This window comes from Harpia harpyja, chromosome Z, assembly GCF_026419915.1.
Source record: "Harpia harpyja isolate bHarHar1 chromosome Z, bHarHar1 primary haplotype, whole genome shotgun sequence".
NCBI lineage: Eukaryota > Metazoa > Chordata > Aves > Accipitriformes > Accipitridae > Harpia > Harpia harpyja.
Window position 1 is genome coordinate 83,718,913 of NC_068969.1, and position 26,006 is coordinate 83,744,918.

At 36.4% G+C, this 26,006-nt stretch overlaps 2 protein-coding genes and 1 pseudogene across 4 annotated transcripts in view; 1 reads left to right on the forward strand and 2 right to left on the reverse strand.

The window, feature by feature from the left end:
* The window catches only part of PTPRD (protein tyrosine phosphatase receptor type D), a 1,297,083-nt gene that overhangs the window by 422,134 nt on the left and 848,943 nt on the right, over positions 1-26,006 (forward strand). For all 3 annotated transcript variants that reach the window (XM_052775887.1, XM_052775885.1, XM_052775888.1), the window contains one exon: positions 23,644-23,687. The gene's annotated coding sequence lies outside the window, so the exon portion shown is untranslated. The remainder of the gene's footprint in view (positions 1-23,643; positions 23,688-26,006) is intronic.
* LOC128136671 (E3 ubiquitin-protein ligase Topors-like) lies at positions 6,162-7,091 on the reverse strand (annotated as a pseudogene).
* LOC128136672 (E3 ubiquitin-protein ligase Topors-like) lies at positions 7,215-8,129 on the reverse strand. The gene is given in 5 exon segments (XM_052776591.1): positions 7,215-7,291; positions 7,294-7,365; positions 7,368-7,650; positions 7,652-7,718; positions 7,720-8,129. Coding segments are annotated over 5 exon segments (909 nt in total).

Genomic DNA, 26,006 nt, shown 5'->3' on the forward strand with positions numbered 1-26,006 from the left:
GATTAGTTTTGATGATTATATGGCAACTGTGTAAACTCTATAATTGATCATCTTTAGTACGTTTTTAATATGTCACATAGCAAAGGGAAGATTACCAGCAGTAAAAAATAATTTTAGGGATAAATCTTTTTTCCTTCTTATATCTTAATTCAAAACTATTACAAAAAAAAATGATGCAAACGTAATCTTATGCCCATTTCCTTGAGATCCAACAACTCTGTGAGCAGCATTGTGTCTTTACTTGAGTATCTTTGCAGTGAACTTTGGCTGGAAGGAGGAAAGGAATCTATTTCCTAATGAATAGGAATGCTTTATTATATTAGAAGCCCTACTTCGTATAATTTGCTCACTGTAAGACAACTCTAATGAAGAGAAAATGGACGACTGTAATAACCTGACAACCACATTTATCCATAAAGAGGGTTAGTTTCATAACAGATCCCACCTTTACCTCTATGAAACTGTACTATGATGGAAAGAATTCAAACAGTAGGAGAGACATTCCCAGAACTCGGGGTGGGGGTCTTAGAAATCCAACTAACAAGCAAAGTTCTGTATAATTTTTCCGGTTGCATAGTCAAAAATCTAATGAAGCAGCAGGGTCACTGGAACCAAGGAACATTTTATTTTCTTTGTTTTTTATAAACCTGTAGGCAGGGCCAAGAATAACAGTGTATCATTTTAATCACCAGTCCAAAATCATCTGTAAATTAATACATATCTGAATAAAGATAGTGCTTACAATGATGTCAAAAGTATGCTGACCTGAATCAAATCAGCTGGTCCATCATGTATTTTGTCTTTGCAAGTGTTAAATGCAAGATATTGAGAAAAACACAAAAAAAATCCCTGCCCAAACTTCTAATCTCCGCACCAACAGTTTTCAGTCTGCATACAGGATAGTTTCTTCTTAGGTGGAGGTTGCTTCCACACATCGTTGAGTGCATTTGTATGCTTCTCAGAATTTTTTTAAAATTTGCCATGGTCTGAGTTGCATTGGGTATACCAGGAGCCAGTCACTGCAAGGACCACACCGGGGGCTGCCCTTCACTGTCTCCCCGATGAAGTAGGATTTCCAGAGCTCCCATTGATTTGTGAAGGGTGCTATAGTTGTTTTCTGTCAATAAAAATCTGCCTACATGGGGTATCTAACCAAGTTAATCTACCATGAGGCCTCAGCCCTTGATCTATATGCTTGGGCTCTTGCTGGATTTTGATAATTCTACCTCATAACCAAGAAAAGAAGAGCCAGTAACCAGACAGAGGAGTTTTCTAAATGCCTTTAACTTTGTGTTTTTCTGATATTCCTGAAAATAATTGCTTTTGATGCATTCTTTTTAATCAGAATAAGCAAGAGATAAAAGAATCTGAAGAAAAAAAAAAGGCATAAGATAAAAAAATTTGAAGAGGAGCATTTCAGGGGCTTTCCTTCTCTTTTTTGTCTTATTTTCAAAGGAACATTTTTGCCTTCCTTCTCACTGTACTTCCAAAATGTATAGCTATGTACTAGGAACTGATGGTAAGACTTTTCTCTTACTGGGAGAAAAAAAGAAATTATATGTATTAGAAAGATATTATGAGAATGTTGGGGAATGACTCAAAAATAAGCAGAATTTGTAATTTTTTTTCATATCAGCGTATATTCACTACCTATAGTCATTAGTCAAGGTACAATAATTTTGATTTTCTAGGAACAGAGGTGAATATCCAGATGTGAATGAGTTAATTTTAAACCATTCCTCAGTTATGTAAATGCACAAAATGTAGTGCCACTTTCTATTCTTATTACAATCATGAGACTGTCACTATAATTGATTAATTTTGTGCCATTCTTTTCCAGTGATCTCTTTGTCACAAGAATGAGCTATCACAGAATTTTAATGCTTAGTACATTTTAGTTTTCATAATGTATTCTGATTCTCATTCTAGTGACAAAGGTTGGCACAAAATCAGACCATATTCATAACAAAGGCTGCAAAAATAAAGCAGGAAACTGTATAGAATCCATCTTCATGACAATCTCAGAATAATGAGAACAGAAATATCACAAAACAAAACTCTTTGTTCTTGTGGCAGTCTTGGTATTGTAATATCACAATACTCCAAATTGCATTTCTGAACCTTTTGGATTGGATGTATTGAACTCATTTTGCAGTTTGGATATCTTTCACAATATTTTAAACAGGGGACAGTGGGAAAAAAATTAGTGTCAAAATGTGATTTGTTAGAAACAGTTGTAGTTTAATGGAAAATACCCTTTGGCTGTTCATTAATTCTTAAATCCACCACTGAGTTACTAGGGAGGAGGGAGTGGGGGCAAGCAGGGAGGAAGGAAAAACCAATGATTGTTTTTCATAGAACCTTTACACCACAAACTAGTTGTTTCTTTCTGGGCCTAGTGTTAGTACAATTACTTAATAAACTGCAAACATGGCAAAACTATATCAAACACAAGAAACCTTCAGTAAGTTAGAAATAATAGCCATTTATTGAAGCAGTGGGTTGTGATGTTATGAGTTATGTGCATTCCCTATGTTCTGCTCCTAGAAGTAGTGTGAGCCAAGAACCAATGGTGAATTTATTTTTGGTTCTCTAGGGTAAACTAAGTTATGTCTTTAATGCCAAACTCATTGATTGCATACAGTCTCTACATTTGTCTGTGCTTCTGTCTAATGTTAGATTTTCTTTTAGCACAGCAATTTTTCAAACTCTCTGTTGGAATGAAAACAATTGTTAATATGCAAACAAATAGATAAGACTGGCTATGTTGTACTTTATTGTAAACAGAAAGGAAAAGAACTTGTTCAACAGCTTGGTGGACAGATAATTGGATGGTGAAAATATTTTCTGGTTTAACAATGAAACGATAATCATAAATGTTTTAATTCAAAAGTCAGTCCATATTCCTAATTTGAACAGTTTATATATTTGGCTGTGAGCTTAAACTTGACATACAACTCAAAGTTTCCTTTTATATTATTTTTTATATATCTTTCTGCAATCCAAGAGGAATAGGAAGCAATACCAAGTACTTATAGTAATATTTATTAACTTCTAGGTACTACAGTGCAACTTCAGAAAGAACACTAAAATATTTATGCATGTATGGGACATCTGTCACCTGTACTGCACTACTGTACAGAGAAGCTTGACACATATCTAAATATTGCAGACTGGAAGCTAAGAACATATATCAAGGAAATACTCCATGCTTAGCTTTTATAGTTTAACCTTTGTCTCTCTGCTGTTGCCCACTGTTGAAATCAAAGTATTTCGCTAGATGTGCTTTTGGTCTGACATGATAAGGCTTCTCTAATAGCAGCTAGATACCAGGAAGTACAGTCTTTTGGAAGAATAGTATATATAAAAAAAAAGTATTTCTTGTTATTTTCTGTTTCCACTACACTACAATTCCAATAGCTAATACAGTAATAAACACTTTCCTAGCTCTTCCCAGGTTTGTACATTTGTGATACCACTGTTTTTCAACACTGAGAGAAGGATAGTGAAAAAAAATCCCTTGTTCAGGCTCTGGTGAAAAATCTTTTCTTCGTGGGATCAAGATTAAATGAAATGCCTTATATACCTCTCTGAATTCATAAGTGTCTGATCATCTACTGCCCTGTGAGTCCATGACCACCCACCTCAGGAGGGAAGTAGAGAGGTCTTGCTTACAGGAATCCTTTTTTAAGACAATTTCACTATACAAAAAAAGAAGATAGCATTTATTACTGAAGCCAGTGAATTTTAAAGCTCAGCTCCCAAACATTGATGACCAAGAACTATATTTACATGTGTAGATGTTCAGATGCTATTTAGGCTTTTTTGGCATTCATAATCCATCTGGAGTAAAGGCTGAACACATCCTCCAAAAGAAAACAGCAGAATCTTATCTGAAAACAGACAAATATGTAATGATTTTGGACTTAAACTAGTGGAAATCAAGTCTGGTACTACCCAATTGAAATGATCTCAGAAACAAAAAAACAAGAATAGCAGTTTCCTAATCTATAAGCTACATGTAGAGTTCCTGGAATTAACTCTTTACAATATTTGTTTGCATGTTTTTATCTCTTAGAGATGTTCCTTTAAATGTTCAGAGAAAGCTGTGCAACTGGCTATGAATCTGTTTAGTCCACATACTAGATTTTCCAAAATATGCAGTTATTCATTAATATTTGCCAACCTCATTCCCATTACATTAAGAAAAAAGCAATTTCTCTGAAGGAGTGCCTATACCACTGTTAACACAGAAGGACCTGTTGGTATATATTGCATGCTCCCTTTTTGCATGTCTGGGTCTCTCCAATCAAAGGAAACAGGGCTATGGGAGGAAAGAGGAAACAAGTATTTGTGGCCCTTCACAGTAATCAGTAAGCAAGATGTCGTCCTAGATCCATGAACTGAGAAGTGCCTCCTGGTCCTACAGATTGGATTTGTACACTGGGTATATTTTAGCACTGCTAATGGAATGAAAGGTTTCCCTTGTGTCCTGGTTTCAGCTGGGATAGAGTTGATTGATTGTCTTCCTAGTAGCTAGTACAGTGCTATGTTTTGAGTTCAGTATGCAAAGAATGTTGATAACACTGATGTTTCCAGTTGTTGCTCAGGAGTGTTTAGACTAAAGTCAAGGATTTTTCAGCTTCTCATGCCCAGCCAGCGAGAAAGCTGGAGGGGCACAAGAAGTTGGCACAGGACATAGCCAGGGCACCTGACCCAAACTGGCCAACAGGGTATTCCATACCATGCGACGTCCCATCCAGTATAGGAACTGGGAAGTGGGGACAGGGGGAATCGCCGCTCGGGGACTAGCTGGGTGTCAGTCGGTGGGTGGTGAGCAATTGCACTGCGCATCATTTGTACATTCCAATCCTTTCATTATTGCTGTGGTCATTTTATTAGTGTTATTATTATCATTATTAGTTTCTTCTTTTCTGTTCTATTAAACCGTTCTTATCTCAACCCACGGGTTTTGCTTCTTTTCCCGATTTTCTCCCCCATCCCACTGGGTGGGGGGGAGTGAGTGAGCGGCTGCGTGGTGTTTAGTTGCTGGCTGGGGTTAAACCATGACACCTTGAAATAATATTACCTGGGCCATGTTTTCATAACCTTCCTGTGATACTGCAATCCAGGAGTCCATTTTGTGAGTTTTGAACTATCCTTGCTAAGTGTTACTCTTCATTGATAAGGAGAGCAGCAGGGTTTCTCCTACTGCATTAGGCATACACTTTCCATGACCATGACTGATTTGGGTGTCCAGCAAAGGATTCCTGAAGGTGTCCGCTGTCCAGGCATCTCAGCAGTGGCCACCTTCTTTCCCCCTTCAGCAGCAAGTCCTTGAACTTGAGGGTCAGTTCTACAGCCCACCCTGTTCTGTACATTTAGGGAGGAGAAGGGTCAATTTTGGCTTTCTGAGTAAGGTTGTCTCAAGTACAAGTGAAAGAAGAGAACCATGTTTCAAAGAAAGCAAGTGATGCATTTGTGTGTTTTTCTTTGGTTGTTTCTTTTTTTTTTTAAACACAACTTTGAAATATTCTGTGGATATATTTTACAAACTATGAGAATATAGGATTGCTTTGTGAAATTACAACTTTCAAATGCTCTTCTGAGAAACTTTAGAAGTTGTGCTAGCAATACTCTATGTTCTTCACTTTTAAGAATTGTTCAGTGTAAAACAGTACTTTTTTTTTTTAATTTATTTTTTTTTTTTTTTTTTTTTTTTTTTTTTTTTTTTTTTTTCTCCTGGGAAATCAAACCAACAGGATCTGTTGACAAGTCTGTTTGGCAGCCTTAACATCAATGGTGGTTCTTCTGGATGCTCTAGAAAGGAAGTCCTTTCTAGAAGTCCTTTCTAGAAAGAAGACGACAGTTGACTGGAGGATGCTGCTTGTGTGCCTTAAACATGGCTAGTTACAGTTCCTGTATGAGGGGTGTTAGTACTGGTATCCATTATGACAAGGCTCTGATCAGTTGCTATTTTTCAAAGCTCAACTTCAGCATTTCTAATGTCACCATCTAAGACCCTTCTTGTGGTAGTAAAACAATAATTTTTGGTGGCTACTCCAGTTTCCTTGCTGACTCTAAATATCTTCACATTCTGTCATTCCCAGAAAAGAAGATGGAGACTTATTTTCCTTCTCATTTATCTGACTTGTGCCTGTCTAAGTAATGCTGCTGTCAAATTCAATATGTTCTAGCTCCTTGTCATTATCACTATCAATCATAATCACAACTGGAAAAGAAAGTGCTGAATTACTTGTGTGATCTTTCTGGTGCTTATACTTAAGCTTTTCCTTATTCTTTTTACAATGCCTCATTGTATAATTTTTTCCTTCATAGACTGTCTCCATACTTGCACTCCTAATGTCTTTTTTTCATTTTCTTACACTTTGTCTCACTTGTTTTGTTGTCTGAAACGTTATCTTCATTTTTGTAGCAGTCACTGAATTTTGATAAAATTTTCTTGTGGTCATTTCCTTTCTCTAAATTGTGCGGTCCTTGACTGTATTGTCCAAGTGGTGAGTTTTGTACTTCCTTTTTCCAACAGGATTTTCACTTTCAATTCCCTCAGTACTTTCAGAGGGTGCCCTTGACATATTGCTTGATTAACTGCTTGACCCCCAGCTTTCATAATAACAGTAGTGTCTCTCATAGAGTCCCCTCCAGCTATGCAGACTTATCATTTCAGTAAAAGACAATATACTGTATTCTGGACTAGTAGCTTACCTTGAATAGTGAGCATTAGGCTGAGTCCTCCTCCTGCATGAGGATTCATAGACATCTTCAACCATGTTTTGACTATAAAAAGGAGAACACTTCTGGTATCTACTTTGGCAATTGTCTCTCATATAATAACCATGACTGTCTATGCTTCTTGATCTTTTTCCAGGGCCTTTGCTATGTGCTCATGATCTGCTTACTCCTCTGGATGTAGTACTGTCATGACTTAGAGAGCCTCTCTGGCTTTCTTGAGAGGTGCTGGCATTATAAGTTCTCAATATCCTCTTGTTTCTTTTGCTCCTGTGTATGCTGCTATCTCTGTTTCTTGATCATCTCCTTTTAAGTTGACCTATGCCACAATACTCCTTCATAGTCCTATGGCCATGACTGCTTCGACTGTGCTGTGAATAGGATTGTGGACTTGTGGATGTTCCTTTTCTGCACAATCTGTGATTACAAGGAAAGCACATTGTGTCCCTTCCTGAAGAGGGTCTTCAGATGAAGTCCTGTGGAGATAGATCTTTTACTTTACATTTGTTCTTATCATCTTTCTTCTTGACTGCAGGGGATGAGCAGTTTTACACCTACCTATATTCTGTGAATATATGAATGAGTATGGCAAACAACTTCTGATTGGCTTATGTGACTACAGCTGTGACACTGAGTTGGCTGCTGTTTCTTCACATCTTCCCTTTTCTCTTCCCTGACTGACTCCTCATTGTCCAAGGACAGCTCAAATAGTTCTTGTGTCCTCTCAGCTAATGGCTTAACATGCCCAGCAATAACACAATTGTCCAAAGAATATTCACTGTCATTTAAGTAAGTCAGCATTAGCCTATAACTGAGTTTACTGTTTAGTTCTTTTCACAGAAAGTCCTCAACAGAACTCTCTGAAACCTCTAGAGGAGAACTTATTGTTGCATGAACCTCTTTCTTCTGAAATGGAACATGATAGCCCTGGAGTTTCATCACCCAAGGGGGATTGATCAATATCAGTCAGATGAACTGTGATCTAGTTCTTGAGAATCTGCCTCATATGGAGATATTGTAATAATTGATGAGTCTGAACAGCTCTTTCCATCACACAGTGGAACAGGAGAGTCATATTTGGCATGCTGATCATATGCTTTTAACTTAAAAGGAGATAGGGCAAGACTGAAGAATTCAGCTGAAGTATGGTGTTCCCATGTTCGGGTGTTATGGTAAGGAAATCTCCAGCCATCAGGGCTGACAAAAGAGCCATTTTCTGAAGGTCTGAGTAGGTACTCCTTAAATTCATCTTCATCATGAATTCTGTGGAAAATAAAACAGAGACTGCTTGCAGAGCAGGCATTCTGCTTTGGTTTTTGACCACTCCTGGACAAAACAGAAACAGAAGCTCTGGAAGCAGTTATCTGGATAGCCAACATTGTAAAATCTGTCCAAGCAGATAAGGCTTTAGAAACAGGAGATGCTCATTTAAAGTCACCAGATGTACTGGTTTTGGCTGGGATAGAGTTAATTTTCTTGATAGTAGCTTTTATGATGTTATGTTTTGGATTTGTGATGAAAACGGTGTTGATAAACAAAAGGATGTTTTAGTTATTGCTGAACAGTGCTTACAGAGAGTCAAGGCCTTTTCTACATCTGACTGCCCTGCCAGCGAGGAGGCTGGGGGTACACAAGAAGTTGGGAGGGGACACAGCTGGGACAGCTGACCCCAACTAACCAAAGAGGTGTCCCATACCATATGACATCATGCCCAGCAATAAAAGCTGTGAGAAGAAGAAAGAAGTGGGGAACATTTAGGGTTATGGCATTTGTATTCCAAAATAACCTTTGCATAAGATGGAGCCCTGCTTTCCTGGAGATGGCTAAACACTTGCCTGCCTATCGGAAGTAGAGAGTGAGTGAGTGAATTCCTTATGTTGCTTTGCTTGCATGTACAGCTTTTGCTTTACCTATTAAACTGTCTTTACCTCAACCCACAAGTTTTCTCACTTTTACCCTTTTGATTGTCTTCCCCTTCCCACTGTGGGGGAGTGAGCCAGCAACTGTGTGGTACTTAGTTGCCAGCCAGGGTTAAACTTCAGCAATTATAGAATCATAGAAACATAGAATGGTTTGGGTTGGAAGGGACCTTAAAGATCATCTAGTTCTAACCCCCATGCCATAGGCAAGGATACCTTCCACTAGACCAGGCTGCTCAAAGGCCCATCCAACCTGGCCTTGAACACTTCCAGGGATGGGGCATCCACAGCTTCTCTGGGCAACCTGTTCCAGTGTCTCACCACCCTCACAGTAAAGAATTTCTTCCTAATATCTGACCTAAATCTACCCTCTTTCAGTTACACCTCATTCTATCACTACACTGCCTGATAAAGAGTCTTTCCCCATCTTTCCTTTAGGTCCCCTTTGAGTAGTGGAAGACTGCAATAAGGTGTCATCAGAGCCTTCTCTCCTCTAGGCTAAACAACCCCAACTCTCTCAGCCTGTCATCATAGGGGAGGTGCTCCAGCCCCTGGCCCTTGTCTGGGAAGCCCTCTTCCAATCTGTTGGCAGCTGATGCAATCTACTTGTGCTAGCTTAGGGCAAAATGTTGCTACCCACTGCAAACTCCTTAGCAGCTGAAGTCATGTTCTACAAAAGAAAGAGACAGAAAGATCATTACTCTTCCAGAGAGAAAAAAAATGTTAAAGTCTAGACAAAGAAACACATAACCATTTTCTTTAAAGTTGAAAAAGCCATCATTAGCCAGCACTGAGAGAATATAAAAAAAAGAAACAACACAACACAACACTACTTTGCTTGGTTTCTCTGCAAAACATTTGAGAAATGTAGGTGTCATGGGTAAATTTCATCCCAACATAGAAAGGAAGGACTCTGAAAAACATCCAGGCTTAGGAACTACATTTCTGGAAAACTTGCTTTCCCCAATCTCACCTGCCTTCACTAACATGAGCAGAACTGTCTTTTCTCCTCCATTTTTAAGTGGAGGTCCTCATCAGCAGAACTACCTCTTTCACGGGAACGTAGGAGTCTGTAGGATCTTGTATTCATGAGAGTCCTAAAACAGCTGTTCCCTTACAAATGCAGACATGTCAGAAATATAACAACTGATACCTCCTGCCCCCCAAAACACTGACATTCTTTCCACCCTTAGAAGACCAGCCTTGACACTGGTGTTTGTTCGTTCTGACTTCTAAAGGACCTCTTTTTTGCTCTTCTGTTCTACATTCCTCTTTTCCTACTGATGCTGTTTCCCTGCTGTCCTCTTTTTCTCTGTCAAGGTTCAGCAGCTGTTCCCTTGCTGCAGACTGTCTGCAAAGCTCTGCAAGGCTCTCTGCAAAGCTTTTATGTGCAAAGACACATGAGAAACTAGATGGAAGTGGATCTTCTGGGCAGTTCTCCTGGCAGTCAGCGTGCTGTAGCTTCTTCTCACTGGTACTTCTATACTGCTCAAACATTATCACAGAATAGAAGAATGTGTAAGAATAGAATATATAAGAATAGAATAAGAATGTATCTCCATAGAATAAGATGTATTGAAAATGAACAAGAAATGCAACAGAGAGACATAGTAAGGCTTATGGTCAGAGGACAGACAATAGTCCAATGTAGTGACTTTGGAAGCACTGGCAGAACCAGACACATGATGTTGCTAGGGGTGCTCCTGCACCAAGCTCATTACCCTGTGATGTCACAGCAAGCTGAGTTCTGCTGGCTCCAGGGTCAACTGCTACTAGTACATAACATGCTGTGATTTACCTGATCTGTACATGCAGTGAGTAATTTTTAAACTGTTCAAGCAATTCCAGGTCTCTGTTTCACATTAAAATCAGGCTCTGAAGTGCTGCAAGTTTTAAATGGAACTTGAATCATGCTGGCCTATGTGAACACTGCAGGCAGGACTTGCTCTGTCTTCCCCATTCTTAAATGACTGTTTTGAAGTGGTTCAGAAAGATTCTGTTTAACATCCTCTGAGGCACATTTCCAAAAGACACCAACTTTTACATATTAAAAATATGAGAACAGTTAGTTCCATCCTTAAATTAAAACAAACAAAAAAAACAACAAAGAAGTATTTAACCTAAAGTACCAGCCTCAAAATTCTGCTGGGCCTCTACTGTTCGTACACACTCTGCCTCTGCTTTACTGAGCCAACAGTGCTGGTTACTACTGGTGGACCACGCATAAAGATTGTTGGCCTAGGTGACCTCCAGAAATGCTTTCCATTCTAAATTAGTCAATGGTTTTGTAACTATAGAACAAACAGCCAGATACTGTTCCTACACCCATCCTCAGCTATGCCGTGCCTTTGTATCTAGTCAAACTGTGAACTGTGCTTAGCCATAAATCTATCTATTTTAAAGTTATTTTAGGTATCAAAATTATGCTCAGGCATTATGAGTCAGTGGAAGTGAGTGACCAAGTTACTTACACAAAAGTCACTAAGCCACCTTTTACAGCAAGCCCAGGAGCAGATTTTAAGCATGTGCTAAATTCTGGGCAGAAAGCGTGCCATACAAACAAGACATACACATGGGCACACAGGCACAGGTACATGATGAGTGGACAGAAAAGCCATGGGTTTGTGTTCAGTGATGAGTGCATCTGAAAGGGTGTATTCCATTCTGTGTGCAATCTGTCCTGAAATAGCCCTACATGCAAAGATGACTGCAATGGCAGAGAGTTGGGAAGATTCACATGAGAAGCAGTTTTATCACAACAAGCCAAGCTGGTGCAGAAGACCAGTCTTTGGGGTTGCATTTTCTATGTGTTTTAACCAGCCAAGAATAGAATTATACAGCAGCAGTAAGTTTCATAAAAAAAGGTAGAGCAAAACCCACCTAAACTTTAAAATACATGTTTGGGAATGTGTGGGAGAGGTAAAGACTTTTCCCGGCATAGATAAGAACTGTCAAACAACAACTAAGCTAATGTTCAAATCAAAGTTGTGCACATGCAACACTTTGACATTCAAATGTTGTTATTCCTGACATTTTTCTAATCAGTCATAGAAACTCCATTCTCTCATTCCTTCAGGCAAAAAGAAGACGATACTATGCTATAGAAACAAATGAGTTTCTCAAATCTCTATTCTGTTTGAAAATATTTGATTTTCCTTTGATAGAGACAACAGTTACTATTACTGAACCCTGTGATTTCCCTATTTTTATAATTCTTTTTAAGAAAGGATTTAATACCTTCTTTTTATTATATCAACTGGTGAATTTGTTAATTTAGTTTTTAAAGCTTTTCAACCATCCTTTACAAACATCATTCTGTAGTTTGGACAGCTGGATTTCAGGTGACATATTTGATGTACCTTATAAATGATGAAATTTATAAGAAAAAGTTGTGCATTCAACATCTATTTGACTGTACTTCATAGTGAGCAGCTTAAATAGTGAGTATGCATAAGTTAACAGAAACAAAATTACTTTGTGAAATCCAGCTTTTACCTAAGTTGCTTTTATATAAACAAGGGGGTTCCATCTTGCAGGAATTTATAGACGATCCTTCAGCAAAGCCAATAAAATATTGAACGTGTCAGTCTCAGTTATATCTGTCATATTAATCCTTGGATACAATGATTTAAGATTATTTTTCTGATAAAATGAAGACTTGATAAAAGGGACAGATCACAAACATGCATTTATTTAGATCAAAACATTGGATACTATAAAGACCATCTGAAAACATGATTGCTAGGTAAATGAATGTTTTCCTTTTTCATGTATAACTGCATATAAAATGATGCCTCTTCCATCTTACAGTTTATCTTGACCAGAAGAGGGAGTTAGTCAGATTTATGATGGCAATTTTTTATGTAATATATAACAGAAATACTTTGTAGTAAGTGTAGAAATAAACCATTCATGAAATTTCTTGAAACTTTAAAGAAGTTGCAAAATATTAATAGTTAATGGCAAAAAATGAAATAAATAAAAATCACCTTTAACATATGGAGATTTCTGTGGAATATATGAAATTAAACTGAGAATTATTAAACCCCAATTTGCACAACTTAAAACAGAATCAACAAGACTAAAACAAGTCCAAAAATATAATACAAATTATTTTAAAATTAATGTGTCATCTTCAAATTTTAATCTGAAATGTTAGTGTCTCTTTAGTCTAAGGTCAGTGTCCCACTTAAGATCTTAAAGGTCTTTTAATTATTTTATTCTTTTTATAGTCTTCTGGTAATTATCATTCTTTTGTGCAAAAAAAAGTGCTTTTTGTTAAAATTAATTTTTGTTCAGACTGAGTGCAAATAACTACATGACTGAAGCATTTTTTACATTATTATTATTTCATAAAGTTTCTTTCAGTCCCCTCATGGACAACTTTTCACCTCTGTTACTTGGCCTTTTAAGAGCCTTTCTGATCCAATATTAATGCAAATTACATTGTCATGTTTTGTGATTTTTCTACAATTATCACTCAGTTATAGCCTAGATTCACAGATTTTTTTTTTTTTTAATTTTATTTTTTTTAATCACTAATGGATTTGCAGCTAACCTATGGCTCCAGCCGTGGTCAGTTGCCTTCAGTATCATTGTGCTGATAAGTACTGTGGTTCATTTTCCTCTTGGGTAAGCACAGTTAAAAAAATAAGGGAGGGGGAGGGGGAGAGAGAGATTGAAACTCTCAGACCAATAATTACCTTAGCCTGAGATGGGGATGGCAAAACACACTTGATTGCTTTCTAACCTTCAGTACTGTGTAATGAAATATGGCTGCTTCAGGACAAAAAATGTATGAAAACTTCTTGTCGTTTTAATGTTATTTTGCTGAATTCCTCAAAATGGCATTCATTCAGCATAATCAGTGTGATTATGTTTTAATTAAAGGGCAAATCTTGGTCTAATTATGAATTCTGTCTCCACAACGAAAGGACTGTCTCTAATATTCTCAGTGTCATAATTTCATATTACATTTTAATTTCTTAGTTCATCAGTGTGAACTGAGTATCCTAATATGTAAGAATCATTCGTCATGATTCAGTGATCCAACAAAGCTTGTTGAAAGGTGAACTGACTAGTAAAAAGAAAGAAGATTTCAACCTCATGGAACATATTATGAAATAAATTTTGTATGCAACAGTACTTGTATCACATAGGGATACATGAAACACTGTTCTTCTGATACATATTTTGCTGTATGACATACAATTTTGTCTGTTTCTTGGTCTGAAAAGGAAAAAAAAACAGAACATTTAATTCCTTGCTAGAGATTCTAAGTCAGCAATAGTGGTTGGTGCTGTATGACAAGTAAAGATGTTGTGATTTTATTACATACTGATTATGAAAATCCAAGGTAGACTCAGCCAGATAAATGGATAAACTCAGAAATTATGTATATCTCAAACTGCTCCAAGAAATGTCTGTCTGTATATCTGCATGTATACATAGTTTCTGTCATTAGTATCCCATAATTGCTTTATCTAGAGCTAAAAAGTAAAAAAGGGAACTGAATTAACAAAACTGGAGAAATATATTGATATGTAGCTGATTAAAACTAAGAGATTTGAATATAGATAGTCACGCTTCTTTTAACATAATTTGGTTTTAAGAAAAATCACACCTATTCTTTCCTTATCTTGCTATAAATTTCGTGTAGGTATCTCTAAAAATCCATCTCTTGTTGTTTTTTCTGTATTATAAGCATTTGCTACATCATGTCATCTGTTGACATCATAAATAACTCAGAGTTACTTTTATGGCTTGCTTCATCTGCAGATGTTTTTAGAGTGTGTACAACTGAGCATCTGAGAAACAGCAGAATTCTAGAAATAATCCCAGAGTTGTCCAAGCAAAAAGAATTCGTCTATTTGTCTTTCATTTTTGTTTGCATCATCTGCAAGTGTAAAGTTGGCTTTGTTTACTGTAAGATTTACAAATAAACTGGGTTACAACAACATTTTACAAACACAGTGTTAACATTAGCATTAGAATTTGGACCAGGCTTTTGAAGTGAATCTTCTGGCTGTGTCCACTGACCAGGCTTTTGTTCACTTTGTGTCCTGGGTCTGCAAACTGGATACCTTCCAGATGAAACTGAAGTGGAAAATCTGCTTCAGGAGTGCACACAATATGGCCCAACTGTTAGTGGGCATTCATTGTTGAGTGACATACAGGAGTTAATCTCAGTTAAAAGCCTTGAATCACATACAGTTTGGATGCTGGGTCCCAGCATCGACTGGGGACTACCTCAGTCTTTTACCACATGACTTTTAAATGCCTGTGTTGTACCAGTTTTTAATGATTGAATTTTAATCTTGAATGCTGAAATCTGACTCCTGAATCTCTGAATGTTTGCTTTAGGTCCCTCATACATTTGTGTGGAAAGACAAGCAGTGAAATTTGCAAACACTACACTGAGAAACTACCTGTAACTGGACTATAAGCAATGATAAGGACAAACGGTATTTTACACCAGATTTTCTCCAATGTTTCAATATCTTTCCAAATGATGTAGATGAGTATCTTCTTCAGTTCTTTGCTCTGAGCTCTTGTCCAGAAATTCCTGAGACCTTTCTCTTAGTTAGGGTCATTCCTTTATACCAACACATAGCAATGAAAATCACAACTCCCTGCTACTCCAGCTACAGCTAGGTACAGAATATTTGCTCATGATATGATAAAGCTGTCCCAGTTCTTTATTCTTCTGATGGAACTCAAAAGCATGTCTGGGGTTTTTTTTTCAGTAGAAGGAGAAAAGCAAAAGATGTTGACAGCTGTGGACTGAGGTTATGCTCAGCTTTCCCTACACAAACTGTTAAATTTTGCACAGAATGCAACAAATAAAAAATAAAATAAAATAAAAGTTCTATATGCTCAAAGAAGAAAGGTGGACTGATTGCAATTCCCTTGCCTACTGCTTATTTCAGTGGATAGAAACCCTGATTTACAGGATCTCTGCATCTTTGTGTTATACAGGACATCTGACTCTTTCCTAAGGTATCTGAACTTTTTCTGAGAAATTCTTCCTTCCCACAGCATCTAATTTTTCTGATACAGATTTCAGTTTAAAAGTCACAATGCATCTAATTAAAAGCCCTGTTATAAGGCTTATCTCATTAAATACTGAAATGCAAGCACCTCCCGAGTGAAATGTGGCAGCTGTTAAACAGTGAACAGCAATACTGCACAAGAGCTCGGGACAGTGAAAAAGAACATTCTATCTAATTGAAACTGCAGGAGAATCGTTAGTAGACAGAATGCAATTATCTGAACTGGAAAGTGTCCAAAATACTAGGATTAACATACATGCCTTTTCTTTGTTTTTTAATGTTGGGGGAGAGGGAAAATGAGACTGTTGTTGTGCTGCATTAATGTGTAAATCATTAGGATTCCACCTACTTGTTTCAAATGAAAAGAAGATCCTCTTTGGAAGAAAGTCCACTACGTTATAGGATCAGAATAAAGTTACTCAGCAGGAAGTGTCATCAGTTTACCTCCTTCAGCACAGTTGTCCTTTTGGGTCTTGTAAGTTGTGTTCTGCACAAACCCTGAACTCAAAGACAGTGTGCTGGCTCAGAAACACATCTCTTAAAGAGCGGTTTTACAGAATCATGTAAGATGAAAAGCAAGCATTGGTAAGAAGGTACTCTTTTCGTTTGCAGCATGATGCTATTATGTGGTGGTGGGGGGGTATTTTGGCAGCTCTTTTGACTCCTTGCCATTTACTCATATCACCACTTATATGCTTGTTGAAGCAAGCTTTTTGGTTACTTCTTTACTGTATGCTCCTTCAAGTAAAAAGTTTCTTAACAGATTTTCTTTTTTAATTCATTAACTTAAAGAATTACCTTTATTTCATCTGCAAGGGGTTTCTCTCTGTCTTTCGTATATGCGGTGTCAAACAATGCAAATTTCCGATCCCACTGATATTAACGGTATGTCAAGATTCATTCAGGTTGAGAAAAAGCATCCCTGGAAATTATCGCCTTCAATCTACAGTTCTGCAGGAAGGAAAGCATTTGCAGCCAAGAGATGGGATAGAAAATTCCATTTCCATTAGAAGATTGAGACTGCTGCTTCTGAAATACTTCATCAGAAGAAAATAATGCTAAAACTAGAAACAGAAAAGATAACTGCAGTGGGAAAAGCTTTTTAATGTGTTGTACACTGCCAGGAGAGCTACAAAAAAAGAGTCCAAACTAGTTGATGAGGTTATTCCTGTCAAGATATTTGGGGTTAATGAAAAAACAGTAGATGTAAATAAGCCACCTTACAAAAAAACACAATTACAAAATAGAGCCATGCTTCTAGCGATGAAGATATTTCATAGTTACATAGCTGTTTTACTAAAGTCGAGAGTCTGGAGAGAGACAGAAAACCTAAATGGTTAAGACTGGAGAGAAGGGGCAGAGGAGATCAGGATAAAAGTAAAGGTTTCACTGAGGGTTTTTTTGAGAGGACAGAGTGATGTAACTACAAGGCCATGCATAACATAACGTTTGAACTAGTTGGAGTATCTCTAAATGTACAGATAATGGTGAGACTTAAGGGAAAACGAGAATGTTTACACACAGGTCATTGTCATAATCTTATTGTTGTTTTAGTACTAATAAACAACCTTCCCTTAGGTAGGGTTGACTATTTACTGGGGACAGCTTCCAGAAAGACTAAAAGTGAGATAGACAAGCTGAGATGATAACAGATAGTACCTGGGGATATTGGTGCTAGTCCTATGTTAAAAGTTAGTGTGTTGTACAGCTCTTCTTGGAGACATGTGATGACCTGAGATCCAGACTTGAAAACAGAGGTGCTTAAAGGTCTGAAGCAATGCTGTGAAGGTGACTAAGTCACTGTAGCAGAAGTTAGCAATGAGTTTACCATGGTGAAAGACAGAGGACAAATCACATAGCTTGAATTTGTTTAGTGGATGAACAGTGCTCTCTGGTTGTGTTATGCATGCATTTGTTGAGAAGACTATACAGCAGGTTTACATAAAGGAAAAACATAAAATAAACCTAATAGAGAAAAAAATAATAGAGCAGATGCATAGATATTAGTATGGTATCTATAGAAATATATCTCCTTTATTATTTATTCGATGTTACATGTCTTGCACAGAAAATATTTTCCCTGGTAAAAATTAAAAAGAAATCAAAGACAAATATTACCTTTCCATCCATGTAATGGTAGAGTGGTGTGACACGTTAATGTCAGTGTTGGAGGCTGATAATATGGTACAATTACCATTTTATCTCTCACAGGTGCAATTCAGCTGCCAGAACTAATACAGACCACTTACACAGATTCTGACCCCCTACCCCTATCAGAGGTTCTGATACTCTTTTTTGAACAAATATGAATCAGTCTGGGCATAATTCTGACACTGCTGTCATTGCACATTAATATAACTACTCTTTTTGGCAGTAGCAGAGTCCTGCAGTGATTTTAAAAGAAAAATGTTAAGACGTGCTTTTAGGAGTATGACGTAATGTGTATATGATGAAAAGCTATTGCATTTATTAAGTCATTATCTGTATAATGATTAAGCATACCTCTATATTACATGTATAAGAGCAGAATGGGAGTAAAATATAGCATGATCATGCAGAAAATTTTACATTTTCTTTAAGCATATGTGTTCTGGAGTTGAAACATTCACTGTTGCTTAAATATTCTGCCTCTTTATGGTTAAGAAACTCTTCATGAACTGTAAGAAAAGTAAATAAACCTCAGTGATTTGGGTCCAATCTGCATGCTCCAGTGGGCTTACTCACCTCTGGACTATCAAATTTGAGGCCTCTGTGTTCAAATTTATACTGAAAGAGCAAAACAGGATTAAATTTCTGGAAAATTATATTAATGAAGCTGGTGAACGGAAATACTAATAACTTTCTTATGGACCTGACAATAATGGAAAATGTTGGAATTAGACAATGAACAATTGTTCAGTGTTGCCGAGGTAGAAGACAAGGAATTAAAGCACTCCTAGGAGATGAAGACAAGACTATCAGAAAACAAAGGTACTGAATGCAACTTATGTTGCTTCTTTATTTTATACTACAAAACAGTCACACAAATCCTCTCTAAATGGGCCTCATGGCTGGTTTTTTTTGTGCCTATAAACTTCAGTCAGGGTATTGCCAAGACTTCCCAGTGGTTTCCTCTTTTATAAGAGTAAAAATGGAGAACAGTAGTATTTTATCCAGCTTTCTTATTCTGATACAAATCTGAGGATGTAATACCTTTGACTGAATGTTAAATATTTGTGTTAGATAATAGGTAGTTAAGTAGGAAGAGAAAGATCATGCATCTTTTGTGCTTCCAAAGATCTATTAATATTTAAAAACTATCGTTTAGTAGTAACGTATGAAGAGGATTTTGGAGATTAATATACTGTGACTAGAAGAGATTCATTTCAGTCCTAATTCTACATGCAGCTAGACAGTATTTAAGAAATCAAATTCTGCTCTCTTGTGTACTGTGTTATATAAGGAAAGTCACTTAAACAGTTATGAAATTAACTGTGGTACAATGAGGATTTCTGGATGGTATCCCAAGACAGCATTTTGAATATATATTCCTCTTTTTTTTTCCTCTGCTGTGAACTAATAATATGTTTACGGACCAATGTCTTGGAGAATGCTTTTCTACTTATTTTCATTATGTAGGTGTTTATAAGCTGTGCATTTTATCTGTTGATACCACTTCATTCTCTGCTTGTAGAAAGATTTAGGTACACAAAATAACTCTTTAGTTTACTGCCCCTATTCTGAACCCTCTTGCTTTTCCACTGTGTGTATTTACCTATAATTGAAAACCATTGCAAGGAATTAGGTATTCCCTAGCTAGCGGGCCTTTGCAAAGAAGATCCTTGAAGGCAATCAACAAATGGAAATACTGCACATTTTCTTAGCTTGAAATTCCTAATAAATCAGTATGAGGCAAATACTCATACATTAAAAGTTAAATACTTTAAGTCTTTTCATAGTAATTGAGTGTATTTTCAAGAGAGGTTTAATTTTGATAGAGATCATTTTTTTACTTCCATTTTATCACCATTTGCCTCAGATGATAGTAAATATTTCATGCTACTGACTGACACTTCAGTATTGGCACAAGTAGGTGTACGACAGTCAGTCCTAGTTTAAAGGCCTCTGGCTGCAACTTCATTAAGAAATACCCTTCCATAAATAAAGCTAATGTTTACTAAAAGTGGCTTGATAACCATGGAAGCAATATTCACACACATGTCATCAGAACTGCAATAGCTGAGACCACAAGTCCCCCATCAATCCTAGTCACAAAAGAAGGGTCAGGTGCTCTTGATTAAGATGCCTCTATAATAAATTTCAGAATAGCTGTTGATGTTATTAACATCTGTCTAGTCCTGGCAACACCTCTTTAATATTGAACTCTGAGATAGGGCTTGCAGACTGTATTTTCAAAGGAATTAGCATGCTTGAAAAAAGCACCTAAACACCTAGCCTACACAGGTGCTTTTAGAAATTACATTGATGAGAGTTAGATGATTAAGTGTTTTGGCAAATCTACATCTATCTTTAACATATGGAAATACCTTTCAGAAATCTTAGGGCTTAGGCATCTTTAATAACACAATCAAGAAAAGGCATAAGACAAACCCAGACAAAACTATGCCTCGGTACAGCAATATACTGTCCAGATAGCTTTTTCCTTTTCTACATGATATACATCATGGACATACAAAGAGTAACGAACAGGCCTTGGAGTTCAAGGCATGACAAGTCTTCTATTCAAAGAAAATATTTTTTCTTACCACAAATACACTGATCATCCAAAATACTTAGAGTTGTCTGAAGAACAAAGCTGCTATGTCCATTTTTCTGGTTCTACACATCATGAAAGCAGCAGAAGTATGAAGTAACTCAAACACAGTTTAATGCTTGATCAGATGAAGTAAGTAGGAAGATTATTTCCTGTTCAGGTATCGAGTGGGTGGACAGCCCCCCTGAGCCTTCATTCACAAAGGTCCCCAAAAGTCAAGTGAGTGAGGTTGAAATTCATCATCCAGAGGTTACCATAAAACATTTGAAAGCATCATAAAAGGTTAAGCTATTTTTGCCCATTGGTAGCAGCTATATTCATGCATTTTTTTATTTCTTTGCTTAAATATATGTTGTCTTAAAGTATCCTTTAGACTTTTATGAGTGAACCAAATCACTTTACCATTTCAGTGTGAAATCTTGTAATTTCTGTGCTTACTTTCATCATTGTGACATATCACCTTCAGTGACCTTGTTTTCAATTGATACTAATGTAAATAAGGTAAGAAGGAATTCATTCACACTGGCCAAATATCACACAGGTCACTCAGTTGCTGCTGGGAAACCTGTTTGTTTTCTTAAATGATCAATAAAACTCAAAACACATCTTTGATCTCTGTTTAGGTTCAGTGCATAGCTCTTTTTTTCAGTTCCTGTCACTGTTCTTGACACTAAGTCTTTATTTCTGAAATTCTTGTAAACATTAGTCCTTCAAGTGAAACATAATTCAGCTTCAGGTCTAGGAAAACTGACATGGGGGAGAGGAGTTGGACTATTATTGGAAGCCAATTACTAAGTTATCTGGAAGGATTATAAAGGTCCAATATATAAAGGTCCAATATACAAAGGTCCAATACCTGTGATTTTAAATGATAAAGGAACACAATAGAAAAGTTGGTATTTTGTGGAATGGATTAGGAAGGGTGGCAGAAGGGTGTAACTGTTTCATGAGGAAACATGTCACTTCACTGCCAAAGAGACATCACCTCAGTGAGGTGCCACTCCAGGACATGACTAGTTTGCCTGTATTCAAGAATAAGTGCTTTGTGCTTTATTGCATATTTATTATCCTGAGAAAGACACCCTGAAGTTAGGTATTTGCCATGTGAAAGAAACTCTTGCTGCCTTCTGATTTGTTTTAAGATGCTATGAATTAAACACTTTGAAATAGTCTTATGTGATTTCACTTATTCTTACAGATTCTTAACTTAAAAGTGCATGGGTTATTGAATCTAAAGGATTTCAGTAACCTTTCCTTTTCCTTTGCTTCAGAGATATGCCCCCCCCATTCTAAACTCAGTTAAAGAATTCTTGCAAAATATGATGTAGTTTTTTTCATGCCTTCCATATAGATATTGATCTGTAAACTCCGCTTGAAAGATTTCAACAAATCTGACAAGTGACAAGATCAGTCACTGCTCTTAAAGGTGAGCTGTAGAAGGTTGTTAAAGTGTCTAGATTATTCCATTAGGTTCAAAAGGAGGAAAGTAATAATTTACATAAAGGTCACTGCTAATTACAACTTTAACGTTGCAAATTTTAAAGGTGTGAATAACTCACAGGAGTGTAATTCAGCTTCTGACATAAATGAATTCAAAGCCTAACTAACATGAACACAGACCAAAATAAATTTGTACATTCTGAGCTCTTGGTTAGACCTGGTTATATTTTGTTTGTTTACTTGCTTGCTTGCTTTTGTTGGGTTTTTTAGTGCTCTTTTTTGGCAGAAGAACCAGAATTGTCAATAACCATTTAGGCCAACAGACGCATCTATAGAGCAGTAATAAGCTGTGTAGTCAGTCATGTCATGAACTGACCATATGTTATTTCTGACGTAAATCCCGATTGCAATTGTTACTTTTATCTGCTTTCTGCTCACATGTCCATATTCCCAACAATATATTTGAAAAATCTTGATCCCAGATCAGTTTCAAGTGTTCATTATTTATACGGTCAAATTGCTTAAGAAAAGTTTCTTACCCTGTCCCTACAAAGTGAAATACCCTTTCTGGAAGTAATCAATCTTGTCCTGTTTGGACTCTTAAGACTCAGCATTTCTAATTATTGCAGGGCTAAACCCAAGATCTTTATGCACTGGTATGGCAGATTTCAGCCTCTTAATACTATCTCCTGTTATTCTTAGACCTTGCAGCCCTTAGAATTTCACACTTGCAACAACCTTAAGTTTTTCTCAGTAGAAGCATTTGGAATACTTATGTGAACATTGCATATATAGGTTTCATGCTAGGGGTGCATAGATACCCGTGCCGACAGAAAAAGTGGTGAGGAAAATTGTTGAATAGAGCTTTTGAACATTTCCCCCTTCAATGCATGAAGATCTTAAGATGTGCACATTAGAAATGTTAGTATAGATTTTACACATGGTCAAATCACTTGTGAAAAAATGTGTCAATTATCAAATCAATCTGATTAAGCTTTCACCCTTTATTATAAAATACTGTAGAACTCTGCAATGGCATATTGAAATTCTACATAGGACTAGTTTTGTTGCAACAATACCAAGGACCCAGATGTAGTAACACTGAAGTTAATGTTGATAGCCTTCCCTGGTTATTATTACCTAATTATTATTACCTGAGTCCTACTTTTCCAAAAACAAATACAAAAAAGTCTGAGATAATTTATTTTTAATAGAATGTTTTATGCAGACTCTAAACAGTGTATTTAAGTGCTTTACATTATAGAGTTTTTATCTGAGTTGGTCTTTAAATGACATTAAAATCTGTAAACCGATTCAAGCCTGAAAAAATGTTTCAAGAATTACAAAGGTATATATTTGGAAATGGTGACCCATAGTACAAATATTGAATTCTGCACCATTTCAGACTTTCACTTATTATATCATTTAAAAATTCAATTATGCAATTTGCAATTAAACATGTTCTTTGATATGATTTGAATTTCATAATAAGACTTGTAAGAAAATTCAGAAACATCAGATTAAAAAGAAGAAAGAAAGAACTGCAGACCTGCATTTCTACTTTTATTGCTAATTGTTCTTTTCAGGTAAGTATAAGGTATTGCAATGTTTATGAGTCATAATACTTTCTGACTACTATCAACAAATATAAATCTGTATGCATAAAAACGTGGTATTTGACAATGATTGTTACTACCAGTAATATCAAATGCGTTTTTATTTTTTTTAGATCTCTATCCTGAGACACAACAACAGGATGTGCGTCGGAGAAGAGTAAGTTGAAAAATTCCTTGACCTTGATATTTTTTTCATTTTAATAATAACAACTGGTTACTGTATCTTGAGTTTCAATGAAAAGAATCCATTATCCATGAATTTTAAAAATACTAAGCCACTGCCACTGAGTTCTGTTTACCAAGTCCTACACTGTTTATTCAGACTTGACCTTGATTTCAGCAGGAGCTTTACCTAAGTAACATTCTTTTGAGTACATTGAATTTAAACATTAACAGTTTTAGTAACTTAGTATCAAATATTTAAGCAGCTATGTTTACCATGATCTCCTAAATTTTTATGAACAGAGAAACATCCTAGGTGATTTTGTTGCATCAGGTAACTTTCCTTTAGAAAAGAAACCTGAAGGAAGATGAGCTATTCTTACAAAACAACAAAGAAACAAAGAAAGGGATAAAGTACACTTATCAGTGTCTTTTCATTGATGTACATCTTCCATGTGTAAAGACCATATGGAAAATTATTTTAATGTATTTAGCTACCTATTAATCACTGGGTTTTCTCCTTTCTTTATGCCTGAAATGTCTATCATCTTCTCTGTAGTGCTTGGAAAGTTGGGGTTTATTGTAAAAAAAATTACATGAGGCTAATGTACAATTTATGTCTTTCTCTCACATAGCATACTTGATGAGCTTTAAAATGGAAGCTTCTTTTATGTCCATGTTTTGTATTGTTTTGCTTTATCCAAATACCAGCAGGTTCAAATGCCAGTGACTCAATGACATAGCTTGAGCAGAAATTAACATTATCTGTTAACTGCTTGGTACTGAGGGAACAACTAGCAGCAAAGTCTTTGCTATGTCAAGTCTCTGCTGGATCAAGAAGTTCTCATGCTGTTTTTCAATAGTAAAATTAGTGCAATGTAAGTAATATTGATTTCCAAGTGGTATGATTTTACTTTACAATGCTGGCTGCTAATCCTTATTTCTATTTGTTAAAGATACTGCAAAATGTGTTTGAGTGGAAAAAGTAATCCTGCAGTTATAAAAGAGAATATGAGCACACCTGGAATTTTGCCTTTTGTCTGATGAGTTTAGGACTTGGATTTTAGACCAAAGACTAACCCCCCCCAGTCCCTAAAGAAACAGAAGTTCTCTAGCCAGGAAAACGACTCTTGTTTCACTGCATACAAAAAAAAAGATGCAATGGGTTGAAGGTAGGAGCAATACTGGGAGTAGATCATCTCTGCCTGGTTCCTGGGACAATCTTCCATTTTTCGTTTCCCCAAATATAAAAGCAATCTTGTACAGCCACTGAAATCACTTGATGTGTATCTTCAATACATTTCAATTGTCACAGTTCTGTTCCATTCAGCAGAGTGGTATTAATTTTCATCACCTCACTGCTTGAACATAAATCTTTATTAGCTCAATTAATGAGTTTCATTTTTGCCTTCCTTTGATGTGTTTTGTGAGAATATACTATACTTCCAGTCACATTTGCAGGGCACTCTACGAAACATTTTGGTTTGCCTTTGGGTTTGGAGCTATGCTGCTCTCAGGGGTACCGAGAAATTGGTATCATACTCAACTCATGAATGTCTTTTTGTTCTGAAGCTATTCTTTACTGTTCACAGTTGTATCCTGATAGCGTCTCAAGATGTTCTCACTATATGGGCAGAGATAAAGTTCTAATGGGAGGAAGCAAGGCAAGAAGGAAAAATGCATTTTTCTTTCCTTAAAGTTATTATGTTGAAAATGTAAGATCATTCATAAGCAAAGTCTGAACCACACATTTATACATTAGAAGGATAACTGATATTTTCCTCAGTAAAGATATTTTCAGACAGAAGACTCTATGGATGCAGTTTACTTCATATGGCTGCAAGTAACACTAGCAATCCATTTCTGGCAAACTAGGAGGAAAAAGGGACAGTGAACAGGAAAATGTGAGTGTTATATCCTAAACCCAGTATTTTGATTCAAAATGCAGTAGAATACTTATGTCTTACTACCTCTTACTCATTCTGGATATGTACTACTGTTGTATTCATAGAATCATAAAATACAATCATAGAATCATTTAGGTTGGAAAAGACCCTTAAGATCATCGAGTCCAACATTAAACGTAACACTGCCAAGTCCACCACTAATCCATGTCCCTAAGTGTGACTGCTACTGCTATTGGCAGGTAAAAATGTGTTTATTAATTTTCAGATTACTATTTCATGCCAGCAAAGGCGTCATTAGAATAAACATGTTTTCACACAAGGTTCAGATTACAAAGTTAAGCTAGTATTATGTCAACAGAAGTTGTATGATAATCTTCATAAAATTGTAGTTCATCAGGTTATATCTT